The sequence below is a fragment of the Eretmochelys imbricata genome, chromosome 1, assembly GCF_965152235.1.
Source record: "Eretmochelys imbricata isolate rEreImb1 chromosome 1, rEreImb1.hap1, whole genome shotgun sequence".
NCBI classification, from domain to species: Eukaryota; Metazoa; Chordata; order Testudines; family Cheloniidae; genus Eretmochelys; species Eretmochelys imbricata.
Window position 1 is genome coordinate 102,197,092 of NC_135572.1, and position 24,572 is coordinate 102,221,663.

A 24,572-nucleotide genomic window follows, 5' to 3' on the forward strand; every position below is an offset into this window, starting at 1 on the left:
ACATAACTATATTTTGGTAACTATATTTTGGGAAAATAATAAAAATAATAAGGCACTTCAGACCAATGTAGGTTTTGTGGAGAAATACCACATTTGGGGGAAAGGAGGAAATATTTCTCTGTTATTTTAAATGGTAGTTGCTGAAAGCAGCTCAGAGCTTGACCTGGAGGTGATGGATTAGTGGGCAGAGTGAAGGTGAGGCAGATCGAAGATGCACGATGAATCCCTTTAACACATTTCTGCAATTACCCCCATATATGAGAATGGGTATATATTACTACAGCAATACAGCAACCAGTGGCAATGAAATGTTATGACACATGTTTAACAAACAGCAATCACTCCCATGAATTCAAGACAGGAAGTGAAGAACACCTTATCCAATGTAACTGAAACATGGGGCGGGGGGGTGAGGGGAGGAAGAGATTTTATGTTAGGAAAAATAAAATGATGCTAACTGAATTTGGGCCAGGACATCAAGATTAATGTTCTTATGAAGTGTCCCAGGGTACTTCATTTTAAGGTCAGATTTATCTAAAGGACGATGGCACTATCAACAACACAGTGCTTCTTTGTACCAAGCCAGAGCACTGGATACAGAGTCAGAGGAAATTGCGCAACCAGTTTCTTCTCTGTTTTATATGTGATTGTATTGTATTTACCATGCAGTCATGCATAATCTTGTTCCAGTCTTCCCCAGTAACTATTCTGAAGAGTACAGTAATAGCCTTGCCAGCTGATGAAAAGTTTGCATGCCTGTTTTTTTAAGCAAAAAGAGGGAAAGAGCAGCTCAGATGTCAGAAATAAAATCTTGGCAATATAAACACACGCAACTTTCTGGAGAATTATTTTGCTGTGCATTCAACAAGTAAAAAAAAAAAATCATTTGTATTTTCTATTATTCTTACCTGAGCCTGTATTGTTGGTAGAACTCAGAGAATAATTTGCAAACGTATTCACTAAATAATTTATGCTATTAATTTAATAGGGATTTAGAAGCCGGACTTCAGCCACCCAGTTTTGAAAAATTTGGCTAATATCTTATCAAGTAATAAAAGCTCATTTGGGGCCATATCCTGCCCCAGGCCTTCATCTTATTTGTGCCCCTTCTGTGGTGCAAAGGGATGGAGAGATGTCCTTGGGTTATGTAGGGTAATTCCCAGGTGACGTAAAGCTTATGTAGCTGGCTCACTCTCACTCCATTCGAGGTGTCAGGACCATTTCTGGAGGAACCAGGGGTGTGAGCAGGTGTAGCTGTAGCACAGTGTTCCAGCAACCTCGGCGAGTGGAACAGTCCTTTTGGGATTGTTCCAGCTGGTACAAAGAAGAGCAGCCATTAGCCTTCTCTGTATTACACTTGGTGTCTGTTTAGTCCCAGGATTTGGGGAATGGGAAGGTGGCTTAGAGCCTTCTATCATTCGCTGTCAGCTGCGTGCCACTCAGCTAGACCTAGAGATCTGGCTCCTGGTTGCTGACATAAAACCAAACGAAAATTTGTGCTCAGTAGATGGGAATATTTTATTTGGCTGTTCAAAACCTTCCACAAAGGGAAGCAAATATTGTACCTGTTAATGTTCTCTCCATATTTTACTGTGCCAAATAAAACTACTCCAGCAAAAGCATAACAAAGAAGCAGTAAGAACATTCCCACAATGATGAAGAAACTCTTATACATGCTGACAACCACAGTCAGCAGCAGCATTTTCAGTGTCACCTGGAAAGGCAGAGAGGAAACACAATTCATGATACTATTAAACAACAGAAATAAAGGAGACTTTAACACATTTGTAACTTTAAATCTTGTAATGACTGTTTTTCTAATTGGGAAAACAGATAGGCTGGTGTGCCAGTCCAGTAGTTTAGTGGTAGCTCCGTGAAATATGACACCGAGAGTCTGAGTTTGGAACAACACTTGGTCTCTTGTTCCAGGGTTTATGGCAGTGGATCTCAACCTTTCCAGACTACTGCACTCCTTTCAGGAGTCTGATTTGTCTTGAGTATTCCAAGTTTCATCTCATTTAAAAACTACTTGCTTACAAAATCAGACATAAAAATACAAAAGTGTCCCAGCCACACTATTACTGAAAAATTGCTTACTTTCTCATTTTAGCATATAATTATAAAATGAATCAATTGGAAAATAAATATTGTACTTGCATTTCAGTGTATAGTATATAGAGCAGTGGAAACAACTCATTGTCTGTACGAAATTTTAGTTTTTACTGATTTCGCTAGTCCTTTTTATGGAGCCTGTTGTAAAACTAGGCAAATAGCTAGATGAGTTGATGTATCCCCTGGAAGACCTCTGTGTACCCCCATGGGTACCTGTATCCCTGGTTGAGAACCACTGGTTTATGGTAATCGGTAAAGGATTTCACTGGAGATTTAAAGAAACCCATCTATCTACAAGAGCAAACTCTAGCCAACCAGAGAGACTATGACGTAACAATCAGCACAGATTGATTAAACTATTTTAATTTCTTACACAAGTCAGCCTGTTGTGTCCAAACAGAGACAAAGAGGCACAATAGAGCAAAATGTAGAGAAAATGGAAGCTATATGATATTTTGGCATCATGGCAGAATTATTACCTTAGGTTGAATTAATTTCAAAAATATTTGGACACTGCAGGAATGTCTTTTTATTTACAGGGGAGGTGTAACAATTTTCATCAGAATCATGACAAAGCTGACAAATCATGTTAACTTTTTTCCATCACACTACATCATAGCCATAACTTAATGGGACTGATAAAGCTTTTAACATGAAAGCGTAAATAACTAGGTTAGGGGTTTGAAAAACAATCTATAATCCTTCAAAAAGCTTTGATGGAAATGACCAGGTCTGGTTGTATAAAAGAACCAAGAGTTTTTCACTTGACTTCCAAGGTTCTCCATGCTCTGTGTGGTTAGACGGGGGCAGACTTTTTTCTTTGCTGAACAGACTCTGTGACTTACCTAATATTAACCTTTTAGTCCTAATACAGAATTAATTTCCTTGACTGCAGTTACTCTAATATGTCTTATGTCATAGAAAATGTTTGGATAAAGTGTGGATACTGTTTGGAGAAGCTTTGCCACAACAGAATGCACAGTATTACCACTTACTAAAGAGATACATTTGTTCTCTGCATAGGTAGCTGTCAGTTACACCTGCTGTCTGTTACACTGGTGTAAATTTACATACCAGGTAAATTGAAAGTAACTCCAATGGAACTACTCTTAATTTATACCAATGAATCTGAGAATTTCGCCCAACATCTTTATTTTACTGAGCATGAATCCCTTATTTAGATAAAATATAACGTGCGAGATAACACTAGAAATGGACCTGCACTGTGCAGGATGGAGCTTCTGCATGTGGACAGCAGTACAACAAGATGAGCACATCACCCCATACCCTGCTTTCTTGTGGAGAAAATAAATAAAAGAAAATAAAAATAACACACACACATCGCAGCACATTGAAAAAGCAATGGTTACAAATACCGAAAAGGGCACAGTATATATTCACGGCTTTAGATGGCAATAATTTTAAATGAAGTTGTGTCTTGGTTACCTTTTTGATGCCAAAAATGTACATCATTTCCAATAACTATAATTTATTTCTGATATGTATTTCATCTTTATAAAATGTGTGGTATCCAATGCAAAGTTTGTCATGTTGGGTGTCTTCGGAAGGCTCATGAGGCACTGAGCATGGTTGTTATAGTGATGTTATAGTAATTGTTACAGTAATGTTATAGGTTATAATTTCATGTATATAGTTATGAGACTGAAAATGTATCCTCATGGCTTAAAGCAAGCCCAGGCAAAAACTCTCCAAGAACAGAGAGGCAGTTCACACTTCATCAGGGCATGTATGGGACAAACTCAGCACAGCCTCACAGGAACAAAGGACGCTGGCCTAGACAGCAACAAAAGAATCTGTTGGACTCTTGAGGGAGTCACACCCCCCCTTCGGCCACTTTGGAACTGAGATGAGGTAATGCTCATCTGACTCTGAAGTGGGGGAGGCAAAGCCAAGAGGGAAGAAAGAACATATAAAAGGGAGACACATTTGCCATGCTCTTCCTCTCTCTTCCACCTACATCTACAGACACCACCACCACCAAGTAACTGAAGCGCTGATCAAAGGGGAGAGCCTGGATGAAGAGCAGCCAGCCAGCCTGTGGTGAGAAGCATCTAAGTTTGTAAGGGCACTGAAAGTGTTAAGATCAACTTAGAATGTGTTTTTCTTTTATTTCAGTTGACCAAATCTGACTTGTTATTTTCTGACTTATAATCACTTAAAATCTATCTTAATAGTCAATAAATCCGTTTGTTTATTTTACCTGAAGCAGGGCGTTTGGTTTGAATCGTGTCAGAGACTCCCCTTGGGATAACAAGCCTGGTACATATACATTTCTTTGTTAAATTGACGAACTCACATAAGCTTGCAGCATCCTGCAGGCATAACTGGACACTGCAACATGGAGGTTCCTAGGGTTGTGTCTGGGACTGGAGATATTGGCTAGGGTCATTTGGTTGCACAATCCAAGGAGCAGCTTAGATGCCAGAGGCTGTGCATGAACAGCCCAGGAGTGGGGGTTCTCACAGCAGAGCAGAGTATGGCTGGCTCCCAGATTCAAGGATTGGAGTGATCTAGCAGATCACCAGTCCGGATAACACCAGAGGGGAATGTCACAATGTAATACACCTAAAATCCTGATATTTTAAGAGAAGCATATAAAATGGAGACTTACAGCAGCAGTACACAAAATGGAGACCTATAGAGTGTACTGTAGAAAAGCAAAGTGATAAATCTTTTAATCTATGCATAAGCATTGTATTGACTGTAATTCCTGATTTGTACTTACATGTTTCCCACAAATGGAGAAGAACCTGAAGACAATTACACATGCACCCATCATATATGTGTATGCATTCTGAAATTTAAACACAAGTAGACTTCATATACAGTGTCCCGCAGTGATCTCTCAAATGATCAGTTTTTCTCCATGAATCTCTATTTGAAATATACAGTGCAATCAGCATTTTTTAAAAAGTAATGAAACAGAAACTGGTACCACCAATATTTCAACAACAAATGCTGAACAATAATAAACTAACAGAAAAAGCGGTGCCACTTCAAAAGCACTAACCAAACCTCCCAACACAATAAACCAACAAAGCCCTCACAGTTCTCTTAGCTGGGCTGTAATTATGTCCAACAGCCTTCCAGTTCTGTGAGTCTAGGCAGCTGCTGGCTTGCAGAAACTCCACAGGCCTGCCAAGCTACTCAGCAGCAGGGGGCAAATTGAGGATGCCAGGGACAAAGGGACAGCACACAAGGCGGGTTTGCCCCCACAAAGAGTGCTTGAGAAAGACCAGAGGGAAGGCCCTCAACAATGTAGGGAGGTGAGAGCCAGCCACAACTAGGGACTGTTGACAAAAAGCACCTCTCCTCTCCAGTGATAAGGTCGGAGAACTCATGTTCCCACAAATGAGGGTGTGCAGCCCCCCCCTCTTTTTTTTAAAAAACTTGAGAGGGAATGCGCAGCTGACCTCCTCCTTGGACAGGTAAATCTTCTACCTTCCAGGACTAAACATTGTTCTGTAACAAAAACTCATGGACCAGATTCACTGACATGCTTTGCACTGTTTATCGGTTTAGAACCTCTGCATTATTTTTCCGTACAATAACTCCTACCTAGATTATTCCCTCCAGTCTCTCTTCCTCCTTCACTCTCCAATGAAACTGCTCCTGGCAAGATCTCCCAATCCCAGGACACCACATTTCTTCCTTCTCCTCATTCTAATCCGGGGGTCTCAAACATGCGGCCCACCAGCTCCCCGCGCCCCCTCCCCCGCCCCTTTCCCCCAGCATTTACCTAAAGTGGGTCCGGCTCAGCGTGCATCGGGGGGCAGGACAGGCTCTCTCCCTGCCTGCCCTGCCCCAGGAAGCGGCCAGGACCTGGGGGAGGGGGACACAGGGGTCTGTGTGTTGCCCTGGCCGCGCCTCCAGGTACCTCCCCCGAAGCTCCCACTGGCCGTGGTTCCCCGTTCCTGGCCAATGGGAGCTTCAGAGAAGGTACCTGGAGGAGTGGCCAGGGCAACACACAGACCCCTGTGCCCTCCCGCCTCCCTCAGGTCCCGGCCGCTTTCCGGAGTGGTGCGGGGGCAGGGCAGGCAGGTGGGGAGCCTGCCCTGCCCCCCAGTGTGCGCCAGGCCAGACCTGCCCCCCAAACCCCTCCTGCAGCTGAACCCCCTGCCCTGAGCCCCCTGCTGCACCCCTCCTGCACCCCAACCCCCTGCCCTGAGCTGCCTGCTGCACCCTGCACCCCGTGCCCTGAGCCCCCGATGCACCCTGCACTCCTCCTGCACCCCCTGGGGGCAGGGAGGGGGCAGAGTTGGGGTGGGGATTTCAGGGAAGTGGTTGGAATGGGGGCAGGGAAGAGGTGGGAAGAGGTGGGGGAGGGGAGGGGCCTCACGGAAGGCGTGGAGTGGGGGCGGGGCCGGGGCAGCGGAGGGGGTGGTGGTCAGTGGTGTGGCCCTCAGGCCAATGTACTAGTCTGCATGTGGCCCTCGTGGTCATTTGAGTTTGAGACCCCCTGTTCTAATCCCTCCCAAAGAGTCCCTTCTTCCACAAGGCCTGCAGACCCTAACCTATATCAGTCCAATATCTTCTCCACCTCAGCACTATAGGATGGAAGAAAAATCTAGTTCACCAACCCCACAAATTGTTACCTTCTTCTTGGTTCCCAGGGTATCTTGTTTTATTTGGGTCTTATTTTTAGTTTGTAAACAACGTGGGGTTGGCAATTGTCCTTATTTGAGTCAGGGATAGCAGTAAAACTGTTGGTGATTAACAAATAAAACCAATAAATGATCATTGGAGTTGCAATGGGGGGAGGGATAGCTCAGTGGTTTGAGCATTGGCCTGCTAAACCCAGGGTTGTGAGTTCAATCCTTGAGGGGGCCATTTAGGGATCTGGGGCAAAAATTGGGGATTGGTCCTGCTTTGAGCAGGGGGTTGGACTAGATGACCTCCTGAGGTCCCTTCCAACCCTGAGATTCTATGATTCTATGATCTTACAAGTAAGGCAAAGTGAAGTATCACCCATATAACACCAAGGGAGGTCACCAAAAGGTCATATCGATTTCTTCTGCTTTGCCAGAAGCCAGCAGGTGACATGGCAATAATCTTCATCGTGACCTAGAGAACAATAAAGATAGTCTTGCTTGTACAAATTCTTAGCGAAAGGTTATTTTTCACTATAACAACATTTGGTCCCTAAAATGTTTTGGTAGTGTTCTACTTGTAGATTGATTTTAAATGAGTAGGAGTTTTAATAGTTAAACAAAGGGTTAGTATGAAGGAAGAAAATGATTAAGCTGATGATGCATAACTAAAAAATTACATGTGTGTGTATGGGTGTATGAAGTGACTGACGTATATATTAACGCCAATTTCACACAAATACACTTAAATCCAGGTTATAACAGTCTTATAAGTCTCATGTACTGCAAATTAATTTAAAAGCAACCTTCTTTTTCCTGTTGCAAAAGTGTTTTGTTTTACTTCTCGTGAACTCCATCCATGCTCAACAGCATACGTGAGCAAAGGAAGCATAAGACTGGAAGAGAAAATAGTGTGGGCCAGTAGATTGCAGTGGGTTTCACAATGCTCCGAATGAACACAGAGACTGAAAGGGTTGACTTTTCTTAAAAACAGGTTTCAGAGGAGTAGCCGTGTTAGTCTGTATCAGCAAAAACAACGAGGAGTCCTTGGGGCACCTTAGAGACTGAGGGTATGTCTACACTACGAAATTAGGTCGATTTTATGGAAGTCAATTTTTAGAAATCGATTTTATACAGTCGATTGCATATGTCCCCACTAAGCACATTAAGTCAGCGGAGTGCGTCCTCACTACCGTGGCTAGCATTGACTTACAGAGCGGTGCACTGTGGGTAGCTATCCCACAGTTCCTGCAGTCTCCGCTGCCATTTGGAATTCTGGGTTAAGCACCCAATGCCTGATTATCCTGGACTATATGCAGAACCAGGCTAAGAGACGCCAGCACAGGGAGGATTGTGATGAGGATATGGACACAAATGTTCCTGAAAGCACGGGCTGTGGCAATTGGGACATCATGGCGGCAGTGGGGCTGGTTGATACAGTGGAACACCAATTCTAGGCCAGGCAAACAAGCACAGACTGGTGGGACCGCACAGTGTTGCAAGTATGAGATGATTCACAGTGGCTGCGAAACTTTCGCAGGCATAAGGCCACTTTCCTGGAACTCTGTGAATTGCTTTCCCCCACCCTGAAGCACAGAAATACAAAGATGAGAGCTGCCCTGACAGTTGAGAAGAGAGTGGTGATAGACCTGTGGAAGCTTGCAATGCCAGACAGCTACCAGTCAGTCAGGAATCAATTTGGAGTGGGCAAATCTGCTGTGGGGGCTGCTGCGATGCAAGTAGCCAACACTATCACTGAGCTGCTGATATCAAGGGTAGTGACTCTGGGAAATGTGGATGGCTTTGCTGCAGTAGGGTTCCCTAATTGTGATGGGCGATAGATGGAACGCATATCCCCATCTTGGCACCAGACCACCTTGCCAACCAGTACATAAACCGCAAGGCGTACTTCTCAATGGTCCTGCAAGCACTGGTGCAATATCATGTGCAATTCTATAAATGGGCTAAAATGTAAAGGTTGCTTAGGCTTTACTTTGAGCCTCTTTATTTGATGACTAGCAAAGTTGGTCTTTTTAGTTGCCATCTCCTTTCTTAGGCACACAGAGGAGCTGAGTTCTCTGATTACTAGACTGTTTTATCGGCAGATGTTTCCAAACAGAACTGTTTCTAAATTAGGGATAAAATATTGATACAAATCAATCTACTTTGATTTCTTTCCCCCATAAATCTGGGGAAAATGTCATTTTTGTATGTTGCGATTTCTTTTGTCCAAACAAAACCCTTTTGAAATGCTTGGAAATTGTTTGTTTTCACAGGCAGAACAAGAGAGTAGGGATTTCTAAAGCAATCGTTACTTGGTGAATAAAAACTGGCCATTTATCCTACAAATCAAACCTCTCCATATCTGCTCACTCTTCTAGAGGCACTGACTCCTCTTGGGCAGAGAAGGCATAGGCAACATATGATATATGTAGGACTGCTACAAGGTATTCACTTCATTGCTTATCCATCATTGCTGGCAAAACCTATCATAGGAACTGTCATATTGGATTAGACCAGTGATCCATCTAGTCCACTATCCTGTCTGGGACAGTGGCCAGTATCTGATGTTTCAGAGGAAAGTGCAAAAAATCTTGTAGTGGAATTATGGAATAAGTGAACCATAAGGGGAAGTTTATTCTTAACTCCCATACATTTGTGATTGGCTTACAATCTGAAAGATGAGGATTTATATCCCTTCTCATTTTTCATCTTATCCAGTGTAACTATGTTATTACCTATACAAATATCTAATCTTTTTCTGAATCCTATTAAGCTCTCAGACTCATTCATATCTTGTGGAAATGAGTTCCACAGGTTAATTATGCTCACAGAGCTGATTTTGGTTGCAGTGTTTTCCAGGCTGCTAACTGAGGAAAACCAACCTCCTTTTCACTGCTTGTACTAGATATTGCTTTTTAAGAGGGGAGAAGAGAGTCATATGATAAAGGAAAATATACATCAATAGTTATGTTTGTCATAGTCTTCCCCCATTATATCCCTGTTATATAACCTTTACTTTTCTATGCTCGTATCTACGTACTACCTGTAATTCTGTTTCTTTTGCTTTTTAAATGACTGAAGGAAAGGAGATGGATACACACACAGAGATGCTTATAAATATATGTGCTTTCTATGGCTAACAGTCTTTTTGCCTTCTGTTTTCTCATGGTGTCATATTTAAACAGACTGAGAATGAAAGGAAGGATCAGGCACAAGGTGTACGTTTTAAGCAGGACTTCCCAGGTAGTGAGACCTTGTGCTGGTTTACTGCACAGAATACCATTTGCTGCTCTGCTTTAGAAATTTACTGAAATACCATTGCCACTGTTATACATATCCAGGATGAAATTATCTGGGTTGCAGATACATGTACTGAAAAGGACACAAGAGTCAGCATTTTGGTGCTCTAGCCCCATAACAAGTAAAACACCCATTTCTGCAATACATACTCAAGCACTAGTCATATGAGTAGCCCCAGGGATACGTACCCTGAAATTAAAACTTGGACAGTAACCCTGGAACCAAAATAAAATATACAAAACCTAGTCTGAATCTGGAGAAAGAATTAAATATATTACTGTACCTCTAGGACAAAAATGAAGGTGAAAACAACAGACATTGTTGCTAAAGGAACAGTCACTGGATCTTCGACATCCCACTGAAATGGAACAAAGATAGTAGATCATAAAACAGACATAAAAATCTATTTACCACTTTTTAATTTTTATTTCAGTGTGTATTGATGCCATAGATTCTGTTTTTACAGTGAATAACACATTCAGGCAGGAATGACAGGTGGGAGCATCTTTCCTTTTATATGGATTTAGCCTTAAATGAGAAATTAAAAATAATGGGCCAGATTGTTAACTGGTATAAACTGGCGCAGCTCCAGAGACTTTAATAGAGCTGCACTGATTTACACCAGCTGAGGAGCTGGCCCGCTGTATTAAGAAATATTATATTTCTAGCAGTTCATTACTAGCTATGGCCTTATGTACAGTTCAGTATTCGTTCCACCGCTGTTACAAGACGCAATAAGAAACAAAAATACCTTCACTGAAAGCAAGACAGACTGGGCCAGAACAAGCACAGCAATAGTCCTCTTAAAAAATGGATGCTGCGTTATATCATACATTTTTGCTCTAAAGCCGTCATTATCTGAAACGGAAGGAGTTAAACAAGAATTAAAATGCACACAGTGGTATTTTTTTTCTCCCTGTTTCTTGACATATTCTTCTTGTTTGTTAATGGTAACCTAATCCTTGCCTAGTTTAGAAATACATTTCTAATTTTCTGCTACAGTTCCACATATCAAAGAGTGCTTCTGAACATGTAATTTCAAATACTGAACACCAACATTGCACGAAGGCTTTGGTAGGGGTAAAGCAAGTGCATCATTCAATTGCTGTCAAGATAATACATTCGATTCATGTCATTAACAGGCAAGTGCAAATATATTTCATTTCAAATTCATTTTTTCATTAAGGCTTATCCTAAAACCACGGAAGCGCAACCTTTTTCGGGTTGATTTTACTAGCCTTACGCAGAGATCTGTAGTGGGAGCCTGTTTCCACATTAACTTATGCACAACCTCCTAGTGGCCTAACGATTACAATTTTAATTTGAATCTTAGACTCCTGGGGAATTATGAACACTAGGGCTCAACATGAATAACGTCAGAATATCTTTGATACCCGGACGAGGTGGGAGATGAAGAGGTTGAGCTATCTTCAGTCTGCTCTTTAGATCTTCCCACCGTCTCTGATCTACAGTCAGTAAAGCTGTACCCTTAACAAAGAAAAACAAGAAGTTTTTGTCATACAAAATCTTAAACATTTAAATGTTGTGCACGTAAAAACAACAGCTTGCCTTGGTACTTAAAATAAAGTTCCATTGTCAAACTCTCCTTGAATAACACAGTATTTGGGTAAAGGGGTCAGAGCATCAGCCCTGCACTCAAGGAGATTTCCAAATGCACTAGCTGTGAGTTTCTGGGACTCAACTCAGCAAGCTCAGTTGTGGCTCTTTGTATCAGCGGTCCAGTAGGGATAGGGAAACCCTAGAGGAGGTCTTCCATTTGTCTGAACACCATTTGCTGGGGAGCACTGTTTTAAACAGTGGTCAATTCTTTGCTGTAGAAAACCCTGCAGGAAGGTATTAGTTTGTCAGCACTGCTCTAGCTTGTCAGGGAACTAGCCTTCTACAAAATCACTACAGACACACTTCCTATGCTTGTAGTATAATTTAAATAAAATAAACATATGCTATGCTACAACATTTTCCATAAAGGAAGCATAAGAAGTGCAGATATGACTTCAGGGTAGGTAGTAATAAAGAGCACACACATAAGCATTTTGATAGCATAGTACAAACTATACTATTTAAAATTATCTTAAGACATAATACGGTCCTTACAACATCAGAGAGCTGTAAAATCTCATACCAAGGGTTTGGAGCTGGAAAATCAAGAGAGAACTTTTAAAGGCAAATGTCACAGATTTCTCTCTCAGACACACAGAAACTTTTCCCACTAAGCACTTAACCATACAAAGCTGTGTGTGCCGTGGTACCATCCTCATGGCGTGTCTTGGAATGTCTAGACTCTGGAACAGTGAGTCAAACAAACAGGTGGCTGTCCTACTAATAAGATCAGAAAAGCTCCCTCTGAGGTAGACAAAATCTCTTTATGGAATTGCGTCCCCAAGATATGCCCTGGGAAGATACACCCTAAAATGTGATGCCGTTAAAGAGACTGATTATTATAACATGTATTAATTCTCGCTGTTAGGCCAAAAATCATACAGCAAAGGAAATATTAAATTAAAAGGATTACACAATAAAAAGATTAATAAAAATTAGTGGATTGTTGGAAAGATTCATTACAGAAAAAAAAGTGGTGGTAAAACAAAGATAAAAGCTTAGTGAAATTTAAAAACAACCATGTCACAGACTCTAGATCTGTGTCTCAGGAGCTTTCCACCTCACCACCATTTGTCAAGTGAGGAACTCAAAGAGTGCTTCTCTTTGTTCATTGCTTATGGGTCAAATTGAGACCAGGCCTAAATTCATACTTCAGTGCACCTGCATCTGCTCACTTCAGATCTGAATTTGATCCTATATCTCTCTTTAGGTAATATGATCTGAAAGCAATAATGAGTTTGCTTCTTGAATTGTAACTTACTTATATTAGCATCCGCACATCTTATTATCTCATATTGCACAATGTGTCATACGATGTTTAAAGCTAACCAAGTATGAAACTATTCCCATGTGAGATACAATAACTGAATTATTACCTTATTTTCATTGAAATTAGCAATGACAACTCCAACAAAGAGGGTCAATCCAATCATGCAGCCCAGAAACACAAAGACATGAATATAGATTCCATGGATCTGCACATATGAAAAATATGATTATTCATCAAAACAAATTCAGCAGCTTTTGAAGCATTAACAGGATTTGATATGCTTGCTTACCGGCCCCACGCGATGAATAATGACATCTCTGACTTCCACCCAGCCTTTTAATGAAAGAACTTCAAAGAGTGCCAACATGGCATTTCCCACATTGTCAAAATTAAAATTGCGAGGATTTGCCCTGAAATAATAGTAAAGGAATGAGTGCATTTTAACTATCTTCTGATAAGACGGATCTTAGGCATCTTACTGTGGCCCCTCTAAGTCAAAGAATACAACCTCATGCTATACAAAGGAGCTACTCATATAAAGAAGCACAGTTTTTATTTGTGTTATTACTCAACTTTTCTTTCCATATCTGCTTAGTTTTTCTTCATAGTCTATGTTAGTCTGAGACTGTAAACTCTTTTGTTACAGTGTGACTGTGGCATTGTCTAAAGCTCTACAAAACATCATGCAAAGCTCTGAATAATAATACTTTGAAAATTAAAAAAATTACAGATACTCCACTTAATTGCTAAATCTTTACTATCTCATATTTATTTCTCATCTGAGCTACTGTAAAAACGAGTGTTTCTGACAATACATTGCCAAAAGTTAGCCATCGTGAAAAAAAACGGTTCTGATGACACTGGCAGAAACAAAGCTGTGTCATACAACCCTGCTAATGTACCTCAAGGAACAGAATTTTCAAAAGTACCTATGCGATTTAGGCTCCTGATTTAGTCAGTAGGTGCTTCTGCAAATTATCATTCATATTCATTCATAATATCAGATTTTGCTAGTCCAAAGAGAAATGTTAATGAGAGGAAATCACTGGTTTTCTCAGCCTTCAGACATAACATTCTTTGTGTTAGCCAGGATGCCAAAGGAAGAAACTCTATTTGAAAATCAAAGGCTCCACTAGGGGTTAGTTTTTTAAAGAGCGGTGCATCCCCAACCTGAGACAGATTTTCCAAAACGCTCAGCCTCAGCTACCATTCAGACACCAAAATAAGTAGCTAGATTTCCAGTTTCCCTACCAGCATAACTTTTTTGGAAAATCTCACCACTAAGGCTATGTCTACAATATGAGTGTGACTCCCCTGCTCGCGTACACATACTCGCGGTAGCTCGATGAGAGTTAGTGTGGGTGTGGACAGTTGTGTAGCTGTGGTAGCACTGGCAGTGGCCACAGAGGCCTGGCTCAGCTGCGCGTAGTACAAACCAGCTCAGCCATGCCTCCATTGCCACTGCCTATGCTACTGTTTATACTCATGCTAGCACTCATTGAGCTACCGGGGTATGTGCACAAGAGCCAGGGAATCACACCCATAGCTTGCAGTATGGACATAGCTCCCACTGTGACCCTCAGGCTATCAGGTACCGGGCTCTTGAAAATCTGGTCCTACAAGGCCAACAATTGGTACTCACCTCCTTGAGGTAACACATTTTCTGCAGTGACAAAAAAATTCTCCAAACTTCATAGTTTTGCTGATTAAGATCTTTTTAGTTATTTCTGGATCAAGCTGAAGTGGATTGAATTTGCTTACTTCCAGGAATTCTGCCTTCAGAATTTATCTGAAGCATACAGAAGCTGAAAGAGTTCTGCAGATGCCACAGCTTCACTGACTGTTCAAATCACAGTGTATTATTTCGTTAGTGTAGGATGGCTCGGAATCTTCCCTTGCTACCATGTTCTTTTACCCCCCCCCCATGTTCTTTTACCCCAACTGAAATAATTTTAGCTGTTCGGTTGAATTTGCAAAAAGTGAAACAACCTCCTTTCAAAATATAAGCAATTAAAGACAATTTTCACACATTTTTAGGTGTTAGAAAATCTTAAATTGACACTTTCAGAATATAAACCATAGACTTATTGTTGCCATTAAATCACTGTTGCATCTGAGATATCACAATTAGGGCTGTCGATTAATTGCAGTTAACACACACCATTAACTCAAAAAAATGAATCACGATTAAAAAAATGAATCATGATTAATCACAATTTTAATCACAGTTAAACAATAGAATACCAATTGAAATTTATTAAATATTTGTGGATTTTTTCTACATTTTCAAATGTATCGATTTCAATAACACAGATTACAAAGTGTACAGTGCTCACTTTATATTATTATTTTTGATTACAAATATTTGCACTGTAAACATGATAAATAAATAGCATTTTTCAATTCACTTCATACAAGTACTGTACTGCAATCTCTTTATATTGCAAGTGCAACTTACAATGTAGATTTGTTGTTGTTGTTACATAAAAAACTCAAAAACAAAACCATGTAAAACTTTAGAGCCTACAAGTCCACTCAGTCCTACCTCTTGTTCAACCAATCGCTAAGACAAACAAGTTTGTTTACATTTATGGGAGATAATGCTGTCCATTTCTTATTTACAATGTCACCAGAAAGTGAGAGCAGGTGTTCGCATGGGACTTTTGTAGCAGTCATTACAAGGTATTTAGATGCTAGATATGCTAAACATTCATATACTCCTTCATGTTTCGGCCACCATTCTCAAGGACATGCTTCCATGCTGATGATGCTTGTTAAAAAAATAATTAGTTAATCAAATTTGTGACTCAACTCCATGGGGGAGAATTGTATGTCTCCTGCTCTGTTTTACCAGCATTCTGCCATATATTTTGTGTTATAGCGGTCTCACATGATGAACCAGCACATGTTGTCTATTTTAAGAACACTTTCACTGCAGATTTGACAAAACACAGAGAAAGAACCAATGAGAGATTTCTAAAGATAGCTACTCGACTCAAGGTTTAAGAATCTGAAGTGCCTTCCGAAGTGCCTTCCGAAATCTGAGAGGGACGAGGTGTGGAGTATGCTTTCAGAAGTCTTAAAAGAGCAACACTCCAATGCGGAAACTACAGATGCTGAACCCCCAAAAAAGAAAATCAACCTTCTGCTGGTGGCATCTAATTCAGATAATGAAAATGAACATGTGTTCATCTCCACTGCTTTGTATCGCTACCTAGCAGAACCCGTCATCAGCATGGACACATGTCCTCTGGAATGGTGGTTGAAGCATGAAGGGACACATGAATCTTTAGAGCACCTGGCACATAAATATCTTGCAACGCTGGCTACAACAGTGCCATGTTCTCACTTTCAGGTGACACTGCAAAACAAGAAGCAGGCAGCATTATCTCCTGCAAATGTAAACAAACCTGTTTGTCTGAGTGACCGGCTGAACAAGAAATAGGACTGAGTGGACTTGTAGGTTTAAAGTTTTTCAGTGTTTTATTTTGGAATGCAGTTTTTTTGTACGTAAGTTCAACTTTCATGATAAAGAAATTGCACTACAGTACTTGTATTAGGTGAATTGAAAAACACTATTTCTTTTGTTTTTTACCGTGCAAATATTTGTAATAAAAAATAAATATAAAGTGAGCACTGTACACTTTGAATTCTGTGTTATAATTGAAATCAATATATTTGAAAATGTAAAAAGCATCCAAAATATTTAAATAAATGGTATTCTATTATTGTTTAACAGCGTGATTAATCGTGCAATTAATCATGATTAATTTTTTTAATCCCGTGATTAATCGCAATTAATTTTCTTAATTGCTTGACAGCCCTAACCACAATATTTCCCTGTGTATAAAATAGGAAATATCTGATGTGTACAGTAATAGGCAGCATGTTTGCCTTTTCTGCATTTCCCTCAGGTTGGTAGGGAAACTAGATTGGTCTGTTTGTCACCAATGTTATTTGCTACTTTCAGTACTACAATGATGCAGTGTTTGGGTCCTGCAGCAGATTAGCAACTGAACTATCTAAAGAAAGATTGGCCAAATTACAACTACTCACCAGACTCGTGGCACCCAAAATCCAGGCTTCTTCTCTCCAGGTCTTAGCTTTAAATTCAGATTTTTTGAAACACTTACATTTATTCTGAAGATGCCATGACAATCTTCCTATAGTAAAATAAAGCACATTGGGTGAAATATAGACCTGCAGAGAGGTGAGGACACCGTACAAGACAAACAGCACAATAAATAAGGCACTTGAAACAGTGTAAATGGAACAAAAGGGTTATTTTTAGATACTGGATTAATTGCATTGGGAACTGAACTTTTTCATATGCAGGGAAGATACAGCATGAACAGTGACAATGTAGAATCATCATTCGGCACTTCAAGGCCCCCTCCAAGACTGAGAGGACTAGTAAATCTGCAAGTTCATTCAGCTCTTGGCCTTTTTTCTGAGAGTGTCATAATGTTTATGTGATGCTTGATTGCAAGTGGAATGACGCTATTAATCTGCTTCACACAGCCACGTAACACTGGCTGGTACTTTTTGTCACTATCAGCCTGGCCTGGATTTTAACTGGTGATCGAGGATTGTTAGGTGTCATAGGCCATTTCCAGTCCTTTGCGCTGTTCAGTCCTTCAGCGCTCAAATGTCATGAAGTCGGTATCTTTCTCATGTCTTCCTCAAATGCCTGGCACTCCCATTCCTTTTGCACTATGTAACAACCTTCTCTTCATTCAAACCACTTCCTAAAACACCCTTCTTCAGTGAGCCTTCTTCCAATTCTTACAATCATAACCTCCCACAGAAAGCAGTGTGTATTGTAAAAGAAAGCAGGAAAAAGACATGGAAGAGAGGGTTACTCACTCTGTGCAGTAACTGAGGTTCTTCAAGAGGTGTGTCCCTATGGGTGCTCCACTGTAGGTGCAGTAGCATCCCTGTGCCTGGGATCGGAGATCTTTGGCAGCAGTGCCAATTGGGCTGCACACGCACTCCTCCCTGTCTCTTGCTATGAGCAGTGGCTATATAGCACTGTGTGGTTCAACTGCCCTCAGTTCCTTCTCTACCACAGAGCCTACATTTGAACTTGAAGCGGAGGGGAGGAATGACGGTAGTGAAGCACCCATAGGGACACACATCTTGAAGAACCTCAGTTACTGCACAGAGTGAGTAACCCTCTCTTCTTCTCCGACTAGTGTTCCCATTGGTACTCCATTGTAGGTGAGCGTAGAGCAGTGCCCCTAGATGGAAGGCTGGGGCTTCAAAGGGACATCTACTAAGGAGGATGGAACAGTGGTCCTAGTATGGCATCTGATGCCGTGTCATGGGTGATCGCATAATGTTGACTAAATGTGTCAGTGGGTGCCCATGTGGCTGCCTTACAAATGCCAGTAATTGGCATGTTATTTAGAAAAGCTAGTGAGGTAGATAGCAAGCGAATGGAATGTGTATGAGTTCCAGGAGAGGTTTGAAGTTTGTGTCATTGGTAGCAAAGGTGGATGCATTCTGAGACCCATTTTGACAGACGTTGTTTGGATACAGCCAATCCTTTTGATCTTTCATCTATAGAGAGGAATAAGCATGGTGACTGTCAAGGTAAAAGGCTAGTGTTCATCTGCCATCCAAAGTGTCATGGCTTCATGCTGTTTGCCACGTGGTTTAGGAAGAAGAAGGGAGGTGGATAGGTTAGTTTAGATGGAAAGAGGGTGGTACCTTGGGTAAAAACTTCAGGTGTGGTTGTAATGTGACCTTCTTTTTGTAAAAGATTGTGTATGAGGGGTACACCATGAGGACATCTATTTCTCCTACCCATCGGGCAGATGTGATGGATACGAGAAAGACCATTTTAATGGATAGGTGCATGTAGGATCAGGTTGCCATAGGTTCAAATGGAGGGCTGGTGAGATAGGCTGAGATCCCAAGGAGGGGTGGGTTCTTGTACCTCAGGGAAAGATTCTGTAGGAACCCTTAAGGAATTTTTTTGTCATTGGGTGGTTGAATACTGAATGACCTTCTATCTTGGAGTGGAATGCAATAATGGCAGCCAGATGTACATGAACAGAGCTTGCAAATAGCCCTGATCTTTTAAGCTGTAGGGTGTAATCCAGAATGAGTGGTAAAGGAGCACTCATTGCTGAGACATGTTTGGTGTCACACCAAGTTCAGAATCTTTTCCGTGTATGTAGGTAAGAACACTGGCTATTTAAAAGAATCTCTTATATCTGTTCTGAACAGGTCATCTCTATATTCTGGAAACATGAAGGAGCCATGCCTTCAGACGGATAAATGCTAGATTTGGGTGAAGAATCTGACCTGCATCCTGCGAGAGGAGGTGTGGAGTCAGCAGGGTGATAGGTGGACAGACCACCAGGCATAAGAGGTAAGGATACCATATTTGTCGTGGCCATGTTGGGGCGATGAGAATGACTCTGGATCATTCCACTTGTACCTTGGGAAGCACTCTGAAGAGTAGGGGAAAAGGTGGAAAGGCATAGAGGAGAGGTGCATCCCATGAAAAGAGGAAGGTGTCCCCCAGAGTTTGGTGACCTATTCTCTTGAGCAGAATTGTGGGCATTTGGCATTCTTGGGTGTGGCAAAGAGATCTATGTTGGGGAATCCCCAGTGGATGAATATATGCTATAAGGTTCTTGTGTCTATCTCCCACTTGTGCTCTTGTGAGAACTTCCTGCTCAGTGAGTCTGCTGTGGTATTCTGGTGTCCAGGTAAGTATGCGGCTGAGATATTGATGCCATGCTGGATGCACCAGTTCCACAACTTTTGTGCTTCTGTACACAAGGATTGAGACCTCACACCTGTCTGTTGATATAAAACATGCAGGCGATGTTGTCTATCATTACTCTTACTGTCTGTTGTCTGATTATTGATAGAAAGTGTAAGCATGTGTTGCGGACTACATGTAATTCTAGGAGGTTGATGTGCAACATGGACTCTGATGGGGACCACTTGCCCTGTACTGTGTGGGTCTGTTGATGTGCTTCCCAACCGAGTAGGGAGGCGTTGATCATAAGTATTAAGGACAACGGTGATTGGAGGAAGGGATCCTCCTTGTAGACATTGGGAGGTTGTGTCCAACAGTCTAATGAGTCCTTGACCTTCAGTGATATTGAGAGCAGTTTATTCAGGCTGTGTCTGTGGGGTATGTATGCTGTTCGTAGCCATCCCTGAAGGCAATGCATATGTAATCTGGAGTGTTTTACCATGAATGTGGTCGCTGCCATATGACCGAGCAACTGTAGGCAAGTTCTGGTGGAGATCTATGGGCTGGTCCTCATGATGGAAATGAGACTGACTACTGCGGAAAATCTGTGATCTGGGAGGAAAGCTCTGGCCTTTATAGCATCTAGTTGGGACCCAATAAACTCTAGCTGTTGTACTGGTGTCAGTTGATTTTTGTATATTTATCTGGAGGCTGAGTTTTGAGAAAAGGTCCATCCTTTTTGTTATGACTTGGAGCGTATCGCCTCTGGACAGAGCCTTGATGAGGCAATCACGTAGGTATGGGACTATTATAACCCCTTGTTTGCAGAGGGGTGCCGCCACCACTTCCAGGACTTTGGAAAATATTCTGGGTGCCATAAAGAGGCCAAACCACTCTTTACTGAAAATGGTTGGACCCTGGAACAAATCTGTGGAACCTCCTGTGGAAAGGGTGTATGGTTATATGGAAGTATATGTCTTGGAGGTTGAGGGCCAAGAACTAGCTCCCTCCTGTTCCAGTGCTGGGATTATTGTTGATAGTGTGACCATCTTGAATTGCTGTAGTTTGACAAAATTGTTGAGGTTTCCCCAAGTCTAGCATTTGCCTCCACAGTCAGACTTCTTTTGGATTAGAAAATAGTGGGAACAAAAATCTTTCCTGCTGAGTTGGAATGGCACCAGGTCTACAGGTCCCAGTCACAGAAGATGGTTTATTTGATTTCATAGATGGTGCTCATGAAAATGTTCCCTGAAGAGGGACAGGATGGGGTGGGTGGGAGAGACAGGAATGGAACCAAATACCCGTTACTGATGATTTCTAGTACCCACTTGACGGAGGTGACTTGCTGTCATGTCAGGTAGAATGGAGTCAAATGGCCGCCAAACTGATGGAGTAATTTGGATGGCTGCAGCATCTGGACCACGGGGAGACATCTCAGGGCCTCGTCCAAATTTTCAAAATTATTGTTTGGAGGCAGGTGCGTGGGACATACAGATGCGTGGGACATAGCCGCCTGTGTTGATGTCTGTGTACATTTGGCAGGAGGTCTCTGTCCCCTATGTTGTGGATCATAATGCTGTTGAAGGGTGAAATATGGAGGGCAAGATCTCGGGGTAGGTTGACATCTATGCTGTCTTCTCTTCTGTGCTGGTGTATAGAGGCTGAGTGAAAGGAGTGTTGCTCTCCCAGATGATAAAAAAGAGCACTAGTGCTCTGTCCAAGCACTAGTGACAGAAGGACAACTCCTGGCATGCATGGTACTACAAACCTCTCTGGATGCTGCGGATATGGTGGCCCAGTCCATTGTGACTTCTGTGGTAATGAGACGAGCCCCACGGCTTCACCTCTCAGGGCTCCCCAGACAAGTCTCCCCAGGAAGATCTCCGTTTGAAGGATTTAAACTTTTTGCTGAGTGCATTGAGCTCCTTGGAATAGTTCATATGGTTATATATGGATTAAAGTGCCTTGTAGTTAGCGATTTGTTCTTATCGGTACTGAATGACAGTATCTGCTTATGTGGTCCTGCCCACTTAGGGTCCTTAGATCTCTCAACAGTGCTGGTACCAGAGGTACCTGGATGGTCAAAGGAGCGAGGTCTTGCCCCAGAAGATGTTGAGGCTACCGACCTCATGGGGGATGCCTTTCTTTGGTGAGTGAGCTCGGTGCCCATTTCTTCTCATCTTGAAGAGAGTGTGTAGATTTTCTTTTAGTGGTGCGCAGTGAGTGGGCATTGGCAGATGACAATGTTGATGGTGACCAATGATCCCTCTAATTTTTGACAGGCCGTGTGTGCAAAAAATTTCTTCTGTGCAAACTGTTGTGCTTCTGTGCAAATTTTTGTGCGTGGGGTATTTCACCCTGTGCATGGGGTTTAGGATCTGTGTGCGTGTGCACACGCGTACAGCTTAGAGGGAACAGTGATGGTGACTACTGTAGAGAAGAGGTATCACGGCCAGGGTCTGAGGCAGATTGTAATGAGCTCTTCATTAGTAAACGTTTTAATCTCAATTCACGGTCCTTTCTGTACCGTGCCTTCAATTTGAGGCAGAGGGTGCACTTTTGTGACACGTGCCCCTCACCCAAACAGCGTATATACCGTGAGTGGCTGTCGTTCACAGGGAGGGCCTCACGACAGGGGCAGCGCCTCTTAAACTTGGGAGATCCAGGCATAACCCTGAGCGGGGAGAACTTCCCTGTAAGGAAGGGCATAGAAAAAGAAAACCCATGCTTACTCTAAAGAGTAATGGGGAGAAAGAGGAAAGGGTTTTTTTTAATAAGGAGAAAAGGAAAGAAAAAAATATAAAGGAAACAAGTATTAACTTGACAGGTTTCAGAGTAACAGCCGTGTTAGTCTGTCTTTGCAAAAAGAAAAGGAGTACTTGTGGCACCTTAGAGACTAACCAACTTATTTGAGCATGAGCTTTCGTGAGCTACAGCTGGCTGTAGCTCACGAAAGCTCATGCTCAAATAAGTTGGTTAGTCTCTAAGGTGCCACAAGTACTCCTTTTCTTTTTGCAAAGTATTATCTTAGAACTTTCAATGGAAGCAGTAATATTACTAAATGCACAGCGGGCGTATGAAGGGCTTGGCTCGGGATTCCATTCCAGAACAAGGGCAGTTGAGAAGGAAGAGGGTGGTTGGACCACACAGGGCTTTATAGCCACCGCTCATGGTATGAGATAGGGAAGAGTACATGTGTGGCCCAACAGGCACTGCTACCAAAGATCTCCATTCTCAGGTGCAAGGGACACCTACAACAGAGCACCCATAGGGACAATACTCAAAGAAGAACTGTAATATATTGGAAACATCCATTCCAGTGTCATGTCCAGAAAAGATTCATGACAACCAAATGAGAAACTGTCCCCAGGGATTCTATCACATATCACAGGTTTGACAATGAGCCCACTATATGTGGGGAAGGGACTTTGATATTGACTTCAATGGGGCAAAGATTTCACCCTGTGTTCTTTACTATGGCCCTGGTCCTGCACTGGTGGACCTTTTGCTGGTGCAGAGGCCCATTGAACTTAGCTGGGCTCTGTGCCTATGTAGGGGCTGTCCATATGGAGCAAGTTGCAAGATTAAGGGCTATCCTGCTTTGATGCTATGATTTAAAGAATTCCCAGTCCACTGACTGTAACAGCCTGGTTTGGAAACACTGGCTTCCCTTTATGAATTAACACGGTAGGCACAATTTTCTGCCCCAAATTCATTGCACCTGCAATTACTGGCTCTTAGACATCTAAGTGATCCCAACTGTTTTCTCAATCAGTGAAAGTGAAAAAAGGGAGGTCATATGAAGCCTGGGTTAAGAATTTGGCTATGAAGCTGGATGCCATGTTTGTGCCCTTACTGTACTGTCTAATTTAAGACTCAATTATGTGACTTTGGCACAGCCCTGCATTGTCCTAGAAGGTGTCTGCAGGAGGAATTCCGTCTCAGTGAAGCTCATTCTGTCCCTGACCAATCTGGTGAGGATGGGCACCACTCCCGGGGATAGGGCAGTCTGTTTCTCCTCGTGCAATAAGTCCATCTTCCTGGTAAGAAAGATGTCTCCTTTAAGACAATCTGTATTTCCAATAGTGCAGGGAGGGGATAGTCCTTGTGCTGTGCCAGTGCGGAGACTACATTACTGACAGGCCCCCGTAGAAGCACTAGGGGGCATGGAGGAGGCGGCTTCCTGCACATCTGTAAGGGCAAATCAGTATGGCCAAACTTTTCAAACATGGGGTCTTAAAATCAGGCTCCCAAGCCAATATTTAGGCTGCTAAGCAAAAACAATCTGATTTTTTACGGTGCTGAGTGCCCCCACAGGTCTTACTGATCTCAGGAGAGATGGGGATGTTCCACAGCTCCGAGAATCAGACCACTTTGCTTAGATGAGCAAATAAGGCATTCGGGTTGGGTTTTCAAAAGTGCCTAAGTGACTTAAGAGCACAAATGACTTTCCAGGGGCAGTGGGATTTTTAAAGTGCCTCTAGTCTTAGACAATCTCTACACTAGAAACTTACATTGGTATAACTACGTCGCTCACGGGTGTGAAAAACTGACATCCCTGAGTTATGTAGTTATATTGATCTAACCTGCGGTGTACACAGCAAGAATTCTCCCCTCAATATAGCTACCATCTTTCGGGGAGGTGGATTAACTACACCGGAGGGCTTCTCCCATCAGTTGGAGCAGGTAGCATCTGCACTGAAATGCTACTGTGGCACAGCTCCACCGGTGTAGCTGCACCATTTTATGTGACAACCTACCTTTCGGAGCACAAATCCTATGGAAAATCAGTGAGGCTTATAGAATCATAGATATGTAGGGCTGGAAGGAAACTAGAGAGACGATCTAGTCCACCCATCATGTTGAGGAGGGATCAACTGCACCTGGACCACCCTTGACAGATGTTTGTCTAACCTGTTCTTAAAAACCTCCAATGACA

At 42.2% G+C, this 24,572-nt stretch overlaps 1 protein-coding gene across 2 annotated transcripts in view; it reads right to left on the reverse strand.

Moving 5' to 3' along the window:
- Window positions 1–24,572, reverse strand: part of NALCN (sodium leak channel, non-selective) — a 330,584-nt gene that overhangs the window by 10,447 nt on the left and 295,565 nt on the right. For both annotated transcript variants that reach the window (XM_077807053.1, XM_077807052.1), the window contains 10 exons: window positions 16,972–17,078; window positions 13,205–13,325; window positions 13,022–13,120; window positions 11,420–11,513; window positions 10,777–10,883; window positions 10,309–10,383; window positions 7,078–7,197; window positions 4,859–4,927; window positions 1,566–1,714; window positions 663–756 (listed from right to left, as the gene is read on the reverse strand). In XM_077807053.1, the coding sequence (XP_077663179.1) occupies window positions 663–756; window positions 1,566–1,714; window positions 4,859–4,927; window positions 7,078–7,197; window positions 10,309–10,383; window positions 10,777–10,883; window positions 11,420–11,513; window positions 13,022–13,120; window positions 13,205–13,325; window positions 16,972–17,078 (1,035 nt within the window). The remainder of the gene's footprint in view (window positions 1–662; window positions 757–1,565; window positions 1,715–4,858; window positions 4,928–7,077; window positions 7,198–10,308; window positions 10,384–10,776; window positions 10,884–11,419; window positions 11,514–13,021; window positions 13,121–13,204; window positions 13,326–16,971; window positions 17,079–24,572) is intronic.